The 19,696-nt window shown below is 47.4% G+C and overlaps 1 protein-coding gene across 1 annotated transcript; it reads right to left on the bottom strand.

Annotated features, from left to right (window-relative positions):
• Positions 1–1,756: 1,756 nt before the first annotated feature.
• On the bottom strand, positions 1,757–3,848 carry LOC147693455 (uncharacterized). Its single transcript, XM_086933221.1, has 2 exons — positions 2,617–3,848; positions 1,757–2,564 (listed from the first exon to the last, which is right to left on the bottom strand). The coding sequence occupies exons 1-2, from the start codon at positions 3,634–3,636 to the stop codon at positions 2,523–2,525; spliced, it is 1,062 nt and encodes a 353-aa protein (XP_086789347.1). The 5' UTR covers positions 3,637–3,848; the 3' UTR covers positions 1,757–2,522.
• Between the last annotated feature and the right edge of the window lie 15,848 nt (positions 3,849–19,696).

Raw genomic sequence — 19,696 nt, 5'->3', positions numbered from 1 at the left:
CAGTCATTCGAGCGATCGCTGCAATTCTCTCTGGGGTCAACCTTCTTCCCTCCTTTGACAATAAGTGACCTAGATGGGTTACTTCTTGGCAACAATATTGCAGTTTAGAAGGTGACACCTTATGATGTAAGTCACAGAGATGCTTCAACAACGACACAGTAGCAATTTTGCAAATCTCTTGTGTGTCCGCAGCCACCAATAAGTCATTGACATATTGGATCAAGCCGCACCAGCCGGCAACACAAACGCGTCAAGTTGGCTCTTCAAGGCTTGGCTGTATATCGATGGACTCTCACAGTAGCCCTGGGGAGCGCGTTTAAACCTAAAGCTGCGGCCACCTAAAGAGAAACCGAAAAGGTCCCTGCTCTCCTCAGCAATCGGAATGCTAAAGAAAGCATTCTTCAGATCGATCACTGAGAACCAGGATGCAGATGCTGGAATCAGAGTCAGTAAAGCCGTAATGTCAGGCACCACAGGGAACTGAGGAATCACAATTTTATTCCCCTCCCGTAAATCAATGACAAAACGATAAACAGGAGGCTTAGATGGATCAGTGCGTTTCAAAATGGGCAGCACAGGGCTGTTACACACGTTTCCCCGAGTCTCCTCTATAACATCTTTCTCGATCAAATCATAGATGATTGCTAACAACGCTCGCTCACCATCAAGGGAGATACGATACTGGGGAATACGTGGTAATCGCACATTCGATTTAAATTGAACAACATAACGGGAGATGTCAAGCAGGCCCACGTCATTGGGACCTGTTGCCCACAAACATGCAGGAAGAGAACTCAATTCCGGTGGGAGCTTATCGATGGACAAATACATAGGAGAGATTACTCTCTCACACAATGTAAGCTTTACTCCCGCAGGAGAACAATACAAAGTCGCATACAGACGTTTCAGCAAATCCAAACCCAAAAGATTTTCACCACAACCAGTAGTCAAAATCAAAGGAGCTTTCAGCTCACGAGGCCCAATTGTAAGGGGCAAAGGGCGAGAAACCGGATTGCTAACAGGGGCGCCGGAGAATCCAACGGAAACATTTGTTAAGCCAGACAAAGGTGCGCCAGGGAGTTTCGAATGCATGATGGAACTTTTCGCTGCACCAGTGTCCAACAGAAAAGGCTCAACTACGCCCAAGGTGGCAACTGCGACGTAAGGCCCTCTCTGATCAACCGGAACTGATACTACTCCCTCTCCTTGTCTATGGCTGTCCTAGTAATTACCGTCGTCAGTACCCTGATCGACGTAATAATCGTCCACATTGTACTGTGCGGATCTACCTGATGATGACCCACGCTGATCAAAACAATTATTAGAATCAGAGGAATTATTAGAACGATCATTTTGATTCTGCGTAACACCACGACCTCTACCTCGTGAAGCCTGCTGCGGACCACTAAGGCCTCCTCTAGATGAATTCCCACTATTTCGATCACGCAAAACTGGACATTCAAATTTCAAATGACCCTCGCCTCTACAGTAGGCACACTGATTGTACCCAAGCGTAGATCTCTGCGAAGGAGAGTCATTTCGCGACTGAGACCTAGCAGGCTGTGACTGCGATCTATTCCGTTGCTGAGAATCATTCTGATTCGAGCGCGGAGGATATGCTTGCTGCAACAAAACTTTCGTTTTGAGCTCTTTCGTCTTTTTGTCTGCACGATCTTTTTCCTCTTTCTCCCTATTTTCATAATATTGAGCCGTAGCCAATATTTGGGCAGAAGTAGAAACAGCCCACGCACTCTCTGAATTTTTTAATTTATTACTAAGGTCAGGCAACAAATTCGATACAAATTTGTCCACGAACAATCTCTGGCCTCCCTCAGTGCCCATATCTTGACCACTGTGATCGATGAATGCCTCCTCAAATCTCGTAAAGAAATCGGAGACACTCTAGTCTTTCTTCTGCTTGCAAGCAGACAATTTGTCCCAGTTAACTTTCATAGCTGGCATAAGCGTTTTCATGAGGGTAATTATCCTCTGAGGCAAAGCCGCAATTAACTGCTCAGGCTTAGCCCCACCGACCTGCAAACCGTCCGCGGCTGTAAGTGCAGCCCAATCACCACCTAATTCAGCTGCATGATCTTCGTGACGGATTTTCGCCCATACCGGTTGCGGTACGACATTGCCGAACAACATATCAATGTCGGCAAGATTCATTACCGTCGCATCTACTAGCTGAGACAATTCTTTATAATACCCTGCAGGATTTTTGCGAGGGTCAGGCAAAGATTGCTTCACCTGCAAAACTTCCGATCGCTTCCATGGGAGGTGTATCCAAACTCTCTGAAAGAATGGCAGGACTGGAGGATTAGCATCAGGGTTACCTGGCATATACACTGGTGGAACTTCACGCATGGGATACTGACCAGGCGTCACCATCCACTCCTCAGTTTCGTCTTTAAACAATGCTCGGGGTATCACAGTGGGACGAAAAGATAGAAGATGCTCAAGAGCACGTCGAACATTGCTACCTACAAGTATACCACTCGCAAACTGGAGCTGTAGTTCAGTTACGTCAACCGGTACTTCGTTAACCTCATCATTAGACATTGCTTCACGTAAGAATTTGCACATTTCGTCAAACACGAATCTCTGTGTTGGCACATTGAATTGAGAGAAAGTCTCAACAATTATGCGCGGAGGATTTTTAAGGGGGTACCTAATCCAATTACGCGCCATATTGATCAATGTATCACGTTCCCTACCACCAGAAAGCTGACTCCGTCGTTGCGGAGCATCAGAATCATCAGACCCAAGAAGCGGTCCAAAAGGAGAATAAAGATTAGAGACAGTGTTAGGAATGCGTCGCCGAACAGACGGAGAAGAGGAGTAAAGTACAGGAGCAACAACATGAGGGCTAAAGACAGGAGCAGCAGGAGCAGTAGGAGTAGCTACAAGAGCAGAAGTAGCGGGAACAACAGCTTGAGAAGGTATAGACAAAGGAGCAGTAGGAACAGGAGCAGGTAGAGGAATAGGAACAAGGGGATTCGCAACGGCAGGACCAATGACAGGCTGATTAACAGCCGCCGGAACAACAGGTTGAGGGACAGGAGGAACCACAGGAACTGCTGTATCCTGTGCATATGGAGGTGGCGACTTCAATAGATAGGACAACAAAGGGTCCTCTACTGCTCCCTCTCCCTTCTTATCCGTACCCATCGGTAAAGCGGGATAACATTTGTCCACTGTCATACGCTGCAATCTATCAAAAATTTCCTTTTCCTTCTCTTCTTTGTCTCGCTGAAACTGCTCTGCATTTCTCATCGTTGTAACGATACCTTCTCTCTTATTACGTTTAAGCTGCTTGATTTCTTTCTGCTTGGCTTCTTTACGCCATAACCGAAAGGAATCAAACATGGCCGGCCTTGCTTTTCTTTGGAACAATTTAGCTTCAAGATTATCTAGAATCGGGGTCTCAAAACTACCGTGAGGTGGCCAACTAAGGACACCGTCATCTTTGGTGTAGCGAACCCAACAATCATTGAATGTGATAGGACCCAAACCATGTCGACTATAAAGTTCGTAAGTGGGAGTTCCGACCGGAGGTATCGGACACGAGTCCTCCAACCGGGAATCCGAACCACAACCTCTAAAACAACTGAACAAAGTACTATGGCCAGGCATCGTGTACACTAACCGAGTTTCACAAACGTCAAGGGTTATTGGATTACAATGTCCCTGCAAAAGTGCAAAAACCCTCGGTTTTTGGCGACTGCAGACGTCAAATAGAACAACTAAGAGCAAAATACGAAGAACCTCAAATGCAATAGAACCATGCAACAACTAAGCACCCACAACAACAAAGGATTTTGGGAGCGACCCACAATTACTTAACTCAAAAAAACAATGGCGTCACCAGGAAGGCCCGTCAATCGTCTCGCTGTACCAAGGTCTACGCCAGGCGCCAAAACAGGTCTACAGTCAGGGCAGCAGTCCGTCGCAGCCGTCAGGAGGCGGGGATCTTCGCGGGAAAAGTCTTCGGGCCACTTATCTCGACAACAGGATCGATGAAGCGGGGTGCACCTTCCCTCGGAGATTTCACACGAAGTTCCTCACGATCGTCAGGCTTTGGACCGGTACCGCTGATGCAGCCCTACGTTGGGCGCCAACTGAAGGACTGGGTTTTTCTAAGACCCAGCGGTGCCAGGGATAACACCTGAAACCTTCGTGGGTTACCTGTTCCGGCGTACAAATGACAGAGACACGGGACACTTCCTTCGGCGTCAAAGATTCGAGGTTTATTTACTGCAGGGAACACAGAAGTCACGAGAAGTACATAACATGTAGGTTCACGGAGACTGCTTCCACTTGTATCTGTGGATCGCTCCTTTTATACAGTTTTTCGACATATGATAACATGACAGACAAAAGGTTACAACCCGGTTCCCACAGTAAATTTCATAGGGGGTCGCTTTCATGTATTCAGGGCCCGGAACATAATTACAGTAGCATTTGTCAGGTCCCAACTGTAAAAGTACATCTTCCCACCATTAGTGCATTTCGTTCGGTTGTAAACGAATCAAGGAAGAGTCAGAAACAGGTGCAGAGGAAGACGAAGATAGCGAGCAGATCGAAAAGAGTGTAAAGGGGGTGGTACCAGGAAACACGATTGCAGGGATCAAAGGGGACGTGCCTAATGAATGCACAACTGAGACAATAGACCAGTACGGCAAGATGAGCCTCGAGCGGGGCCATCTGCCTTACAGAGTTATCCCCCTCATCTCAAAGACACCCTCAAAGGAACACGTGTCTTCCGCAAGAGTTTGGGAATCCCAGGGTCACGAAGCGGACAGCGTCCGTTCGCTGGCTACTTGAGGGCAAGAAACAAAATGGATGCCATATCTAAAATGGAACCCGTGGGTTCAGATGAAGAAACCCACGAAACAAACGAACGGTTTAGGCTAGTACAGCGAAAACGCGTACACCCACTAAACTCGTCATTTGCAGGTCATAGATACTAGACTCGACCATAGTCGGGTGAGTCGAAAACACCACTTACAATTGTCACAGAACCTCAGAGGTTGTACAGAAAAAACAAAAGAAATACTTTGATGAAAAGAATAAAGTACAGAAATAATAAAAAGGAGCATATAATCAAATAAAGTACATTTATAGATTATAAACAATAACAAATTCATGCGATTTGAAACAAAATTAAAGTGTGGGGATGCTTGCAATTTCTTTTCTTCATATAATCTTAAGTTTCATTTCCAATCAGAAGCATAAAGCCCAGCCGACACGTTTTTTTCCGATAGATGGACTTTATCAGGGCTGTAAAACAGTTAGAAAAAAACATTATAGAAATTATCCCAAAATTATATATATGTTTACCCAAGGTCTTTCGAAAAAAGCTATATTATACAACATACAATGAGAAAGGCCAGATATACATGAACGTGATAAAAAAGACATGAGGCAATTCTACCTCTAATAATGACAATTTCTCTCAATACTGTAATTGTTATCCTGTAGTAAGATGATCCGTACCTATATCTATTCTTAACATTTGTTTCCAATAGGTTATAGTATTTGTGTTTTTCATATGGAAACGCAACCTACATATAATCCAAAAAATCATCAGACAAGTTTCACAACATATAATCCTCATTGTTATTATAAATGCTCTCTGTTCAAACATGATCTATAAATAGGAGTATCAAAGGAGAAAAAAGTGGACATCCAGATCAAAAAAAGGATTTATAATCCACAAATATATAAGGTATTCTACGTCCCATTTATAATGCCTGAAAAAATAGTCAAAAAGGTACTTCCTATGATTCGAAGTACAGCAGCACTGAAGGTGATTCACTACTACTGAATTTCAACTTATTTATTGTAAAACCATACAGTACACATCAAGCCCTAACAGATTCCCCCTCAGGTATGAAAAAGACAAGCCTAAACCATGACCATCCAGGTACATATATGAACTTAACACTAACAAGTAGTACATACATAAAAACAAATAAGGCTGATTCTGTCCTCAACCCCTGATGTCCTTTCAAACCTCAAGCACTGTGCAAGGGCAGAAAACACATCACCCATTCCAAATCCATCTGTTATCTAAAAAATATAATTCAGACTCATAAAGAAACCCAAGCCCTTTTCAAGGCAGTCAAGTACAGCACCAATATATGTTCAACTTCCCACAAATCACACATTTCTTGGAGAAGTCATCAATATCAACCAGTACTCCGTAACCAAAATCAACACCATAAGACAAAAAATAATGATACAATCTCTCTATATTATCAAATCCTTAATCGCCACACCTTCTGGCAACTACATAATCTCCTGTTCCATCACCAGAGCCCATCCTGAACATTGTCAGTTCCTCCTTCCTGGCACATTCATTTTCACCCTATAAGGAGGGCATAAGCAGGGCATCGCTTACCGCTCCTAAAGAGGAAGAACACGGACACAAGAGCTTTCCAAACATCACTCACATCCCATACAAGTGTACGACTAGTTTGCTCCAGGTGCACAGTGATCAATATCAGATGCTTCAGCTCCGGCTGTCATGATTCTGTCCCGCTAAGTTCCAAAGATGGTGTGGTCTAAGATGCTGCACACTCACACAAACCAGACTATATTGCAGAAAACAATCTTCACTGAATGCATTTAATACCTAGCAGGCTACATTTTAGTAATGCAAAAGGAAAAGAGATGTACCAAAACCACTTCATGGTATTCCCAAGAACATGGCAGATGCTTCATGTAGCTCTCAGATTCTCCCACATGTGCAGAGGTCAGTAGCAGCGGACACACTTGTTGTGTACCAATGGTGCGCTAAAAGCAATGCCATCCACTCCCATCCATGCCCTGGAGAAGCATGCAGCCAGAAACACTGCCCGTTGTTTGGGAAATGTGGACCAGACAAACCTTGGTATACTTGTAGGAAACGCGTTCAACTGTGTAAGTCATCCTCGTTGAATCCATTCTTCTCCTCTGCTTCATTCCTACAACCAACCTCTAGACTAGAGTTCTCAAGTATGAAATACTCAAAAATAATGGTCTCTACACAAACTATGAGAGCCCTTGTCGACCAATAGGATGGATCTCTCTCGGGTGCGTCTTCTCACCTTCATTGGTGTGGGCCCTCCGGGTGTCTGACTGATTCGGAGGATTTTGTGTTTCTTCCCACGCTGGGTGATGGAGAATGTTATCTGTCACTGATCGGCAAAGCATAGCTTGCTTGGGGATATGCCCGTTGTGCAGTGGGGTGTGAGCCGGTATTCTCTTGGTATAACACATGTTCCGTGTTGAGACTCTCTGCCATTGCAAATTGGATCACTTTGTTGAGGGTTCTAAGGAGACCCTCAACCTCTTCGTTGGCTTGAGGCCATCGAGGGGTTATACAGCTGTGTTTGATGTTGTGAGAGACCAGGTACTCCGTCAGCTCGGAGCTGTTGAATGGGGGCCCGTTGTCGGTGCAAACTTCTCCAAATAGACCATGGGTTGCCATGCGCTTCTCTAATTTCGGGATCACTTCTGCTGCAGATGTTGTCACCACCATTTCTACTTCTGGGTAGCTTGAGTAGTCGTCCACAATGACTAGCATGTGTCATCATCCGGGGAGTCTGCCAAAGTACGTGCTCACTCTCTTCAATGGGTCACTGGGGCCTGTTTCTGTGATAACTGGCGCCAGGCGGTCTGGTGGACTTGTAGTGAGGCAGACAGGGCAGTTCTGCACACTCGCATCTACCTTTTGGTCTAGACCTGGGACCAGACTTTGTTCCTGAGCCCCTCCTTGAATTTTACGATTCCTTAGTTTGCTCTTTGCGCTAGGGGTGCAGCTTTCTGTGTAAGGCTACCTGGAAATATGAGTTGCGGGCCTCTGAGCAGACAACCCTCGCTGGTTACGAACAGCTCTTGGCGGTCTTGATATAGTGCATTCAGAGTTGACTGGGCTGTTTCTGTGCGGAAGGGAGTTGAGTTCTGCAACGTTTGGCAGTCTCCAGTGGTGACAGCTTTGATGGCAATCATCAGGCAGTCAGCACACTGGGTGGTGGCGATTACCTCTTCCAGGGACATTGGAAGAGGTCTGGATCTATCCACGATCATTCTAACATAGTCCTCGGTTGCTGCTGATTCCGCGGCTTCAGGAGGCGTGGCCAGTTGGGCATGCCTAGACAGGAAGTCAGCAGGGTTTCAGGTGTCAGGATGATATTCAACCGGGAAATTAAATTCTTGCAGTTGCAGGATTCACTTTTCAATTCTTGGGGAGGCCGTGATGAGGACCCTTGAAAGAGGTGGATCAGTGCATTGCGGTCTGTTACGACAGAGAAGGGGTAGCCATATAAGTAAATCTAGACATGTCTACAGCCCCATAGGTTGGCAATTGCCTTGCGCTCTATTTGTAAATAGCGTTGCTCTGTTGGTGTGAGCGTACAGCTGTCACATGCCACTGGGGCCCACTCTCTGCATTCCTGTCATTAGGCCAGGACGGCTCCTTGGCCAGTGGGGCTGGCATCCACCACGATTTGTGATTCCTTCAGAGGGTCTAAGTACACCAGAGTGGTATCTGCGGAGAGAGCAGCCTTGGTTTGCTGGACCGACTTTTCCTGCTCAGGCCCCCATACCCACGGCCTGGATGACTTGGCCAGGTCTCTGAGTGGGCCAGTGAGGTCTGATAGATTCTTTATGAAGCGTCTGCAGTAGGTTACCATGCCCATGCTTCTTGAATGCCCTTCACTTTGTCGGGTCAGGGCCAATGCCTTTGTCTGAAAAGCGATATCCATAGAAACTAATGTAATTCCTTAGGAAGTCACACTTCCCACGGTGTAATGTAAGCCCACTTTTTTTAAGTCGTGAGAAGACAGTGTGAAGGCGAGTCCGGTGCTCTTCTAATGTGTGGGCATGAACAAAGATGTCGTTGCGCACATTGAGTACCCCATGCAGGCACTCGAGGATGCTTTTTACGATGTTCGGGAAGACTCCAGCCATGCTGGAAAGGCCAAAGTTGATCCTTGTGCACCTCCAGAGCCCTGAGTGGGTTGAGAAGGTGGTGATGGAGCTGGAATAGAAATCTACTCGAGCGGCAGAAAACGACTGCTTGCACTGTGCAAGATGCAGTTTGCACTGATTGCACAGTGCGGACAAGCATCCAGCACTGTGCAATCAGTGCGAACAGCATCTTGCACAGTGCACTACGCAGTTTGCGAAGGTACGCGTAGCTCGCGTATTGAGAAGTGCACTTCGCGTAGCTACGCGTAGTGCTACTTTGTGAACTACACCCAGGGTTAGTCGACACATATGCACACGGCATCCGGTTGCTTGGGTTTCTTCACCACCACGATGGAGAATACCCATGGTGTGGAACCACATACACATTCAATGATGCCAGTCTTCTCTAGGAATTGCAGCTCAGCTTCAACTTTGGGTCGTAGATGAAAAGCAATCCTGGACCTTTTAAGCAAGCAATCCCATCAAACAGTGGTGTAAAGTCCAGGAACAGGAGGTCTAGATCATTTGCTTGCAAGTCAAATACGAATTGTAGGAAGTTGAGCCGTGCAGCAGCTGAGTAGAAACTCAAATCCTTCTTGTGATACGTAGACTTCTGCTCTTTGATGTGTGGAGTGGTGAGATAGATCTGCCTGGACATGCCACAAAGTCTCAGGTGCGCGGTTACCAATAGTGTAAACTTGCACGCTGGTGTTTCGAATTGTTGGCGGGTCAGGTAGGCTAGGGTCATGAGATTGATTGTATACCCGTGTCCACAGTTCTGATAATGCTACTGTTGGAAAGTTTGGATTTTCTTGTCCTAACAATTTTTGCCTTCTGCTACATGACTGTGAATGGCTCTGCTGTTGAGGTTTGTGTATTCTTCCCAGACAGAGACTTCATCCCAGGCTAACCTGAGTGACCCCAAGAGGCAGTTGTCTGAGCTTTAGAGGCATCCCTGCAACACCAAAGCTGCAATGGGGCGCGGTGACCCTAAGCAGAAACATCTCACCTTCAAACCCACCAGAACTCCATGCCACCAACATTCACCCTCTGGTTCCAGCTGTGCTTTGGAGACTGCAATAGCAGACCCCCCTCTTGATGGCACCACTATGATTATGTCGGAACTCCAAGCTGGATTTATGGCAATAGACTCTAAATTCGATACTCTAACATGTCGTCTCAACACAATGTGTGAGCACCTTGAACTTCATAATACTAGGATTGAAGGTGCGGAGCACAAGATCTCAGAGATAGAGGACGGCAATGCCAAGGCAATGAAGTGTAGTGAATGTGTTGAACCCATTCTTAAAACCACAGCTGCAAAGAAAGAAGATTTGGAGTCCAGGTCCCGCCGCAACAACATCCGAATTGCTGTAATATCAAAATCTGCCAATACTGGATGCATGGATGTCTTTGTGGCGCATCTCCTAATGGAACATTTTGACAGGAAGTCTTTTACTGATGCCTATGTAATTGAAAGATGCAAAAACAACAGTTGATGGACAGAATGCAGAACAATGTCATACATTCACCCCAGAACAGAGATCTGGGCCTAAATCCATCATATTTTTGCTCACCATGCCATTCCAGTTTGAACCCAGTCATATGCAAATAGTTCTTGACCCTGTGCCCCATGGGAATAGTCCAGCCCGAACTGCCAAGCCAGGTCCTCCCTGGACTGGAAACAAGCATTCTAGGACAGGTTTCGGGATTTCAGCCCTCATCAGCCAGGATAGCTTGATTCCAGTGGCATGTAGCACAGAACTCACGTCTGAGCATACCCGTCCCACTCGGGGTGACAAATGCAAAAATAACACTTGATGGACAGAATGCAGACCAATGTCAAACATTCACTCCAGTACAGAGATCTGGGCCTAAATCCATCGTTCTTTTGCTCACCGTGCCATTCCAGTTTGAACCCAGCCAAGGCAGTTCGGGCTAGACTGTTCCCATGAGGCACAGGGTCAGACTGATTTGCATATGGCCATGTCTGAGTGTGGTGGAGTGAGCTAAAGAATGATGATGGATTAAACACAGATCAGTTGACTGGGGTTTTTTGATTTGCTCAAGCGCTCCGTCCATTATCCCCTTTGGTATCGCTTTGTTCGCCCTATGTTGGCAGGGTATGCCCAGATGTGGGTCCCTTGCTCACTTTGCCAGTGGATTCAAGCTAGCCTGGCTGATGACGTCTGAATAGCCAGAAACCGGTCCCAGGATGCTTGTTTACGGTCCAGGGAAGACATGGCTTGGCAGTTCGAGCTGGACTGTTCCCATGAGGCACAGTGTCAGACTGATTTGCATATGGCCATGTCTGAACTGGGATGGTGGACTGAGCTAAAGAATGATGATGGATTAAACCCCGATCAGTTGACTGGGGGTAAGTGTTTGATTTGCTCAAGCGCTCCGGCCATTAGCCCCTTTGGTATCGCTTTGTTCGCCCTAAGTTGGCAGGGTATGCCCAGACGTGGGTCCCTTGCTCCCTTTGCCACTCGATTCAAGCTAGCCTGGCTTATGATGGCTGAATAGCCAGAAACAGGTCCCAGGATGCCTGTTTCCGGTCCAGGGAAGGCATGGCTTGGCAGTTCGGGCTGGACTGTTCCCATGAGGCACGGGGTCAGACTGATTTGCATATGGCCATGTCTGAACTGGGGTGGTGGAGTGAGCTAAAGAATGATTATGGATTAAACCCAGATCAGTTGACTGGGGGTGGGTGTTTGATTTGCTTCAGCGCTCCGTCCATCATTCCCTTTGGTATCGCTTTGTTCGCCCTAAGTTGGCAGGGTATGCCCAGACGTGGGTCCCTTGCTCACTTTGCCACTGGATTCAAGCTAGCATGGCTGATGACGGCTGAATAGCCATAAACCGGTCCCAGGATGCTTGTTTACGGTCCAGGGAAGACATGGCTTGGCAGTTCGGGCTGGACTGTTCCCATGAGGCACAGGGGTCAGACTGATTTTAATATGGCCATGTCTGAACTGGGGTGGTGGAGTGACCTGAAGAATGATGATGGATTAACCCAGATATGTTGACTGGGGGTCAGTGTTTTGATTTGCTCAAGCGCTCCGTCCATCATCCCCTTTGGTATCTCTTTGTTTGCCCTAAGTTGGCAGGGTATGCCCAGATGTGGGTCCCTTGCTTCCTTTGCCACTGGATTCAAGCTAGCCTGGCTTATGATGGCTGAATAGCCAGAAACAGGTCCCAGGATGCCTGTTTCCGGTCCAGGGAAGGCATGGCTTGGCAGTTCGGCTGGACTGTTCCCATGAGGCACGGGGTCAGACTGATTTGCATATGGCCATGTCTGAACTGGGGTGGTGGAGTGAGCTAAAGAATGATGATGGATTAAACCCAGATCAGTTGACTGGGGTGAGTGTTTGATTTGCTCCAGCGCTCCGTCCATCATTCCCTTTGGTATCGCTTTGTTCGCCCTAAGTTGGCAGGGTATGCCCAGACGTGGGTCCCTTGCTCACTTTGCCACTGGATTCAAGCTAGCCTGGCGTATGACTGCTGAATAGCCAGAAACCAGTTCCAGGATGCCTGTTTCCGGTCCAGGAAAGACATGGCTTGGCAGCTTGGGCTGGATTGTTCCCATGAGGCACAGGGTCAGAGTGATTTGCATAATGCCATGTCTGAACTGGGGTGGTGGAGTGAGCTAAATAATGATTATGGATTATACACAGATCAGTTGACTGGGGGTGAGTGTTTCATTTGCTCAAGCCCTCCTTCCATCATCCCCTTTGGTATCGCTATGTAATTGAAAGGGCACATCAAACACCTGGCTGACTCCTGGGGAACCTCTGTGGCAGATCATTGCCAGGATTCTTTTTAGAGATATGATACTGCCCTACGCTTGGCCTGCGACAAGGGCCCGTTGCAATATCAGGGCTCCACTATTTAATTCAATCCAAACTATAGACGAATGGTTGAAGAGGCCCATCGCAAGTTTACTGATGTTAAATGAACTCTAGAAAGTTGGGCTGAAATATGGGATCCTTTACCCGGCACGTCTCCGCTTGGAACTCAGCAGCCGTCATCTCATTTTTAACAACCTTGCGGAAGCACTTATCAGGTAGATCCTCCCCTGTCGGCGGTCTTGATGCTGCTGCCCCTGCCAATTTGTCCTCTGCTTCATCTGGTGCACACACCTCCTAGTTTGTTCCTCCTAAGCATAATACATGCACATTCACGCCCCGTTATGACTCTTCAGATATAATATTTTTGCCTAATATAACCATGCCCTTTAGCCCGCATTGTTTTTCTTATATATGTATAGTTTCCTACCCTTCTGATTCGCTGAAGACTTTTCCTGTTAATATGCTCAATATTTACTGGCCTTACTCCTTTTGGCATTGCCACCCCCTGAGGTGTATACCACTATGCTTGTGTTTTTGTTTTCTATTAGGGTTCAATGATTTCTCCTGCTGCAGTTCAGGCTGGAGTGGGTGGTGGGGGGAGGTTGTTTGTGCTTTTGGTTTTTTGCTCAGTGATACCAATTCACTGCTGTGGTGGGTACCAGGTCTACCTTGGAAATGTTAACTTTTTTTCCTATACTATAATCCGATATCTCACCTTCATACACTACTAGAGATCCAGTATTCCAATTATCCTACATGAGATGGAACATCAGAGGCTTGAACAATCCTGCAAAAAGGGAAACGGGTCCTTACTTATGCTGGCATGGAGTCCAGCTTGCCTCCATCTTATGGGAGGCCTTTAATGCCTATATCAGAGGAATTTGAATTTCGAATTATGCAGGGGTTTGCCACAGTATTTGTCATGATATCACCAAGGTAGAAGACCAGCTTCAGGCATTAGACTTTCATATTAGAGCCTCACTGCACACTCATGATCTTCATAATAGGTCTTTACTACTACACAAGTTTCATAATCTCACCAAACGAGAAGTTGCTTACCTGGGATGGCTCACTCACTGCATCCCCTAGATCATGCCAAATATGGTATGATGGTACCACCATACTGGCAGACTTCACAAATGATTCCAAAATGGTTTACAAGTTTCGCCCAGGCAACAGCGAGGATGCCTTGGACGTGTGGTGCAGTGGCCAATACGGCTGATTCCAGTACAAGGGGGCACGGTTTGATCCCCGGTGCCGGCGGCAGGTTAGCCCAGCACCTTGTGACTCTGGGCAATAGATCGCTTAATGTCCTGACGGCCCCCAGCACTGGGACACCTCTCCGGAGGTAGCTGTGTTGCGTGTATTTCATTTATTTCATATTTCATTATTTATCCGAAATGCCAATGGTCTGGCCACAAACGTCCTGCCACCCAGAATTCCCCCAAGTCTTCTGATAAAAATGGCACCTCATTTGGGTAGGTAGGCCTAGTGCCCTTGACAGTAACCCGATGAAAACGCAACATGGATACATCACATTTTCCAATTTGAAACTGACGCTTTTTCTGCAAAGAGGGTAGAGTTGGATTTTGGGCTCTAACTCAGTTGCCACCGAGGGAAACCTAGCAAACATGCACCGTTTGAGGGAATCCAGGGTGAGGTGACTTCCGTGGCTCTCACCAGGTGTTTTTACCCAGAATCCCTTGCAAACATCAAACATTTGTAAGAAACATACATTTTCCTCACACTTCTCTGACGTAAAGTTATGGAATCTGTAGGAAGCCACAAATTTCCTACCACCACCTACCACATGTCTCCCAATTAGAATGGTAAACCACTAGTGTTGGTGGTGCCCTAAAGGAAAGCACACATTTCTAAAAACAAATATGGCCCACCAGGGGTTCAGCCCATATGTCAGGAGGTCTGACACCCTGACAATTTCACTTTATTTTTTTTAATAAAATGTTTTTACTTCCCCTCGGAGTGCATTTGCGCCTCCAGGTAAAAAACACTTTATTTTAATTTTATCTCCTGCCTCAACGGATTGGTCGGCCCGTTCACCACAAGGGACACCCCCTAAACAATTTTCTTTATTTCCCCTGTGTGTGCGTCCCCCCCAGGTGAAAAACCACTCCTTAAAATATTAGAGTCCCTAAGGGGAGGTCAGCGTGTTCATCACAAGGGTTGACCCCTCTAAATACTAGACTCCGGTGGTCTACTGGGTTTTCTGGCTATGGATCACTGCGAGACCGCAATTCACAGCCAGCAAAGTTTTTCAGAAAGGCTTCATTGGAAAGGGGAAGCTTTCGCCTTTCCAACGAGGCCTCTCCTCCAAAAGAGGCTGTTTCAGGCATTGTTTGCTTTCTAGAATGGGAGAGAGTTCTTTCCTCCTTGCTCCTCCAGTGGGGAATCTGTGATGTCAGCACAGATGGGCGGGCGAGGATGACGAGGAAGCTATTTTGCATCCCCCTCTTTGTTTTGAAAAGAGGAATCCTCCATTGCAAGCACTGGAGGATCCTTTCCAGCCCTCCCTAGTGTCGGCCAATGGTTGACAGTTGCTTTGGGGAGGGATGCTGATGTTGGCCAATGGGAGACACCCACACCAAAGACGTTAATCTCAGCCTCTGGGGATTGTTCAGGCCGTATTCCAGTCCATTGTTTTTCACCCACCAAGCCAACACAGAAAGGCTGTTGGAAATCAACATTGCAATACCGGGGGTGAAAACACTGTTCATAGGGGTGTAAGATGCGTTTCCGACTGACACTGATACTCCACGAGTCGCTCTGAACCAATTCGGAATGACTGCACGGTTTACATTCCGACCACAAACACTGTAATCGGGCAGGCGGAATGTAAACCAACTGAGTCTGTCGGAAGGGCTCCAACATGGTCAAGGAGATTCCAACTGTCGGTAAGAGGCTTTCCGCCCGCCATCGTAATCGGCCTCTATTTGTACAGAGAGCCGTTCAAATTAATATAACCACAAAATGAAGTTAATGTAAACAATAAAAATAGGATTAAGTTTTTTCAAAGTGCCATGTGTCCTATTTTTGACAGAAGAGTTATTTTCCTGGGCTGAAAAATAAGGTGAACAAATTGAAACTAAGGGTATAGGCGACATAGTGGAGTTGGACGTCATGGGGAGGTGGAAGACATAAGATGCTCAGACGCTGATATGCAACTTAGTGAAACACCCTGGTGCAAGAACCTGGGGTATGGCCAGAGATGAGAACAGAGGTCCTGAGACAGATTAGTATGGAAAGTAGGCAATATTGACACAAATCTTTTCTCTGGGATTCTGGTGGCACGTTTTGCTCCATTAATGCAGGGACTTGTTGACCCAATCAATGTGAGTTTATACCTGGCAGGAATACAGCTGATAACACTAAACACACCCTACATTTATTTGATAAAGTTGAAAGATCTTGGTCCCCTGCAGTGCATTTAGTTGTTGAGATTTAAAAAGCAATCAACAGGGTACACTGGCTATCTTTATGGTCAATTATTTGTGAATACGGGCTCTATTCCAGATTTCGGTAGTGGGTTACCAGTGTCTACACCAACCCAATGGCCAAAGGTATGGTAAATGGGTGGGCTTGTAACACGTTTCGGATAGAGAGGGGGATGAGACAGAGCTGCCTGCTCTCTCCCTTGCTTTTTACCCTCTATATGGACGTGATAAGGGCACATCGGAATATCAAGGGCATATTCTTTGGCAAGAAAAAGCATAAACTCTGTCTGTATGCAGATAACCTGCTGCTGACACTAACGGAGCCTGCACATTTGCTGCCACCTCTCCTCGAGGTAATGGACAGATTTAGCTAGGTAGTGGGCTTTAAAATTAATGCAGAGAAGACACAAATCTTGAATATCTCCCTCCCACCTAAATGTGTAGAAGAACTACTGGCTATTATCCTGTAACCTGGGCTACAAGATGTTTCATCTGCTTGGGAGTCAAGAACTTCCTGGCCCTGGAGAATACTGCTAGGGTCAATTACGTGGAGCTCTCAACAGCTATTCACACTGAACTTGATGTACCCTTGACTTAACTCCAATATATCATGGAGTAGGGGGAGGGTCTGCCACTGAGAAAGTTTGGTGCTTCATACATCAGATAATATAGGGCAACCACCGAAGTTGGAAGAGACAGATGTGGTTGTAGGTGATTTCATAGAAAAGTGATTTCATGGCAAAGCAATTTCATGGAATATCATTACTGAGAAACCATTTCATCTAAACTGTTTAATGTGAATATTCATAATGAATGGCATTTACCTTCGTAGAAACCAAGTCATAGAATGACTTTTTAGTCTAAATGGGCTTTTGAATGCTTATTTTTATAAGTGTGAAAGCATGAGTTGCAGGCCTTACTTTCAGACAGAGTTGTGTTGGAGATATTTCTTTCAGTGCTTTACTTCAGAGGGCATTATGTAATTTTTACATCTTTTACATTGCCAAACAATTATTTTGGATGTTTTTAATGAGCGGGCCTATCACCACCTGTAAACACCATCCATCGCTGACCCCTCACAACACCTAAACACCATCAAGCACTGCCCCCAAAAGACGCTCCAAATACCTAAAAAGACTAACTATCCCTGAAGCCGATTGTGCTGGGGGCGTGGCCACGGCGGCAACCGTAATGGCCGCTCTGCCGTGAAGCTCCTCCGGGCGGGCGCCCAAATCGGACAATACGGAATGTAGTCCACGTCCCAGCCATCCCTAACTGCACCGTCCAGCCGCCTGATGGTCCGGGGCAGCCTTGGAGACGTTCCTGAGCCGCGGGAACGGCTGATTGCTGCGGCTGCGACGGAGGGGATCTGAGGTCTCCAGAGCCTGGCGCCATCTTCCCCGCAACACTGGAGAGTCGGGTGAGTGCGCCTCGGCGGACTGCGGCCGCGCCGCCACTCCTTTAATCCCCTGCCTCTGGCGCTTTCGCGCACTGCTTCCCCCTGGCCGCTCGGCCCGTCTTAGCCCTGGTTCCGGACTCACGGGTGTGGCTGCTATTTGGGCCTGCTCAGGGAGTGGAGCCGGGGACTGGATTTGGGTCCCGGGCCGGGTTGGAGGGGAGTGCTGCGGGCACGTTCGGGGATCCGGGGGGGAGGGGGGTGCGAGCTTGCTGGTCGGTCCGGGGGCGCTCCCTGATAACGCGCGGCAGCCCCGCCGTGCGCCTGAACACCGCGCCACCCTCCGTCGCCACCGCAAGGCTGCTGCTGTTGACGCCTCGGTTGGCCTACTACTGCTCCTCACAGCGCCATTTTGAGCTCCCCGGCTGCCTACATCCCTGCTACCTTGACTGCGGCTTGGGCCTTCGCCTGCTGTCCTGTCCACGTGGCCGGTTGCTGGGGGCGACCTGCTTCTGCCATTGATCCCCGCTCACCTCCACTGTCGCAGAGACTGCGGCCACGCCACACATCCACCACGATGGGGAAAAAGGACCCGGCCCAAAAGACTCTCAATTTCGACAAGGCTCTCCCTGCCGCTGATCCCCCTCCGGGTGCTTCTGCTGGAGCCCTGGCGACACAGCCTGCTGGGGATGCGGCGTCCATGATGGCCACTATAATGGGGGAGATGCGGGCTGGCTTCAAAGCCCTGGATACTAGGTTCGACAGCTTGGAGCAGAAGCTATCCGCCATCAACTCCACCGTACAAGCCCACGATAGGCGTCTGGATTTGGCGGAGTCTAGAATATCCGACCTTGACGACGGATCCTCCAAAACCCGAAAGAGACTCGAGAGGGTGGAGAAAATTCTAAAGGAAGTTACCATTAAAAACGAGGATTTGGAGGCGCGTGGCAGGCGCAATAACATCAGAATCCTTGGCGTGGCAGAGACGACTGCCATTGGCCGGTTTGATACCTTTGTGGAAACTCTCCTCGTCGAATTGTTTGGTAAAGACACATGAATTTGAATTTGAATTTAAAATATTTATATAGCGCAGCGTACACCATGCGGTTTCTTGGCGCTTTGGAGGCTCAATTAGCAGTAAAAATCCAGGACTGATAGAGAGTAAAAAGATCAATTTACATTAAGAAAGGCCTGGGTAAAAAGGAGGGTCTTAAGATCTTTACGAAAGGAGGAGTAATGTGTGGCCAGGCGCAAGTGATCGGGAAGGGAATTCCAAAAGGAGGGTGCCAGAAAAGAAAAGTTGGCTCCACCCCATTTCTTGCGTCTGTACCGGGGAACCTGAAGGAGTGATTGTGTGGATGAACGGAGCTCGCGGACAGGGATGTACTCTTTAAGTAAGGAGGAGATGAAGGCCGGGGCAGTCCCTTGGCGCGCCTGAAAGACCATACATCCGGTTTTAAAGAGGGAACGCTCCCTCACAGGTAGCCAATGTAGTGCTTTCAGCAGGGGAGTAGAGTGATGGGATCGGGGAAGGCCATACACCAATCTGGCCGCCTGGTTTTGAACCAGCTGGAGCTTCCGCAGGCTATATGCTGGGATGCCGTTGTAGAGGGCATTGGCGTAGTCCAGCCGGGAAATAACCAGAGCGGACATGATTAGCTTAAGTGCGAGAGGAGAGAAAAAGCGAGAGACAGAGCGGATAGTTCGGAGAATAAAGAAGCAAGAAGAAACCACAGAAGTAATTTGAGAATGAAGATTGAGGTGGTTATTAAGTTTAATGCCCAGAGTTTTAACTGAAGAAGAAGGTGCAGGAGGGGAACCCAGAGAAGAAGGCCAGAAGGAAGAGTTCCAGGGACTGGAGGAACCACCCGTAAGGACCAATTCTGTTTTATCTGGGTTCAACTTCAGATGGTTGTGGTTCATCCAGTCCCTGATGAAAATCATAATTGACTGAAAATTAGAGATAGAATGAGGGGAAGAAGACAGATTAAAGATAAGCTGGAGGTCATCTGCGTAATTAAACACAGTGACCTCCAGTT

Source organism: Lissotriton vulgaris, chromosome 8, assembly GCF_964263255.1.
Source record: "Lissotriton vulgaris chromosome 8, aLisVul1.2, whole genome shotgun sequence".
NCBI classification, from domain to species: Eukaryota; Metazoa; Chordata; class Amphibia; order Caudata; family Salamandridae; genus Lissotriton; species Lissotriton vulgaris.
The sequence above is the reverse complement of the archived record's forward strand: the minus strand, read 5'-3'. Positions and strand labels throughout refer to the sequence as shown.

What these genes read in the sequence shown, in the direction of transcription:
- LOC147693455 (XM_086933221.1), bottom strand. Translation starts at nt 3,636, where the DNA reads ATGCCTGGCCATAGTACTTTGTTCAGTTGTTTTAGAGGTTGTGGTTCG. An exon ending in AGACTTTCTCTCAATTCAAT is followed by an intron (nt 2,565 to 2,616) that starts GTGCCAACACAG and finishes TCTTACGTGAAG; the next exon opens with CAATGTCTAATGATGAGGTT.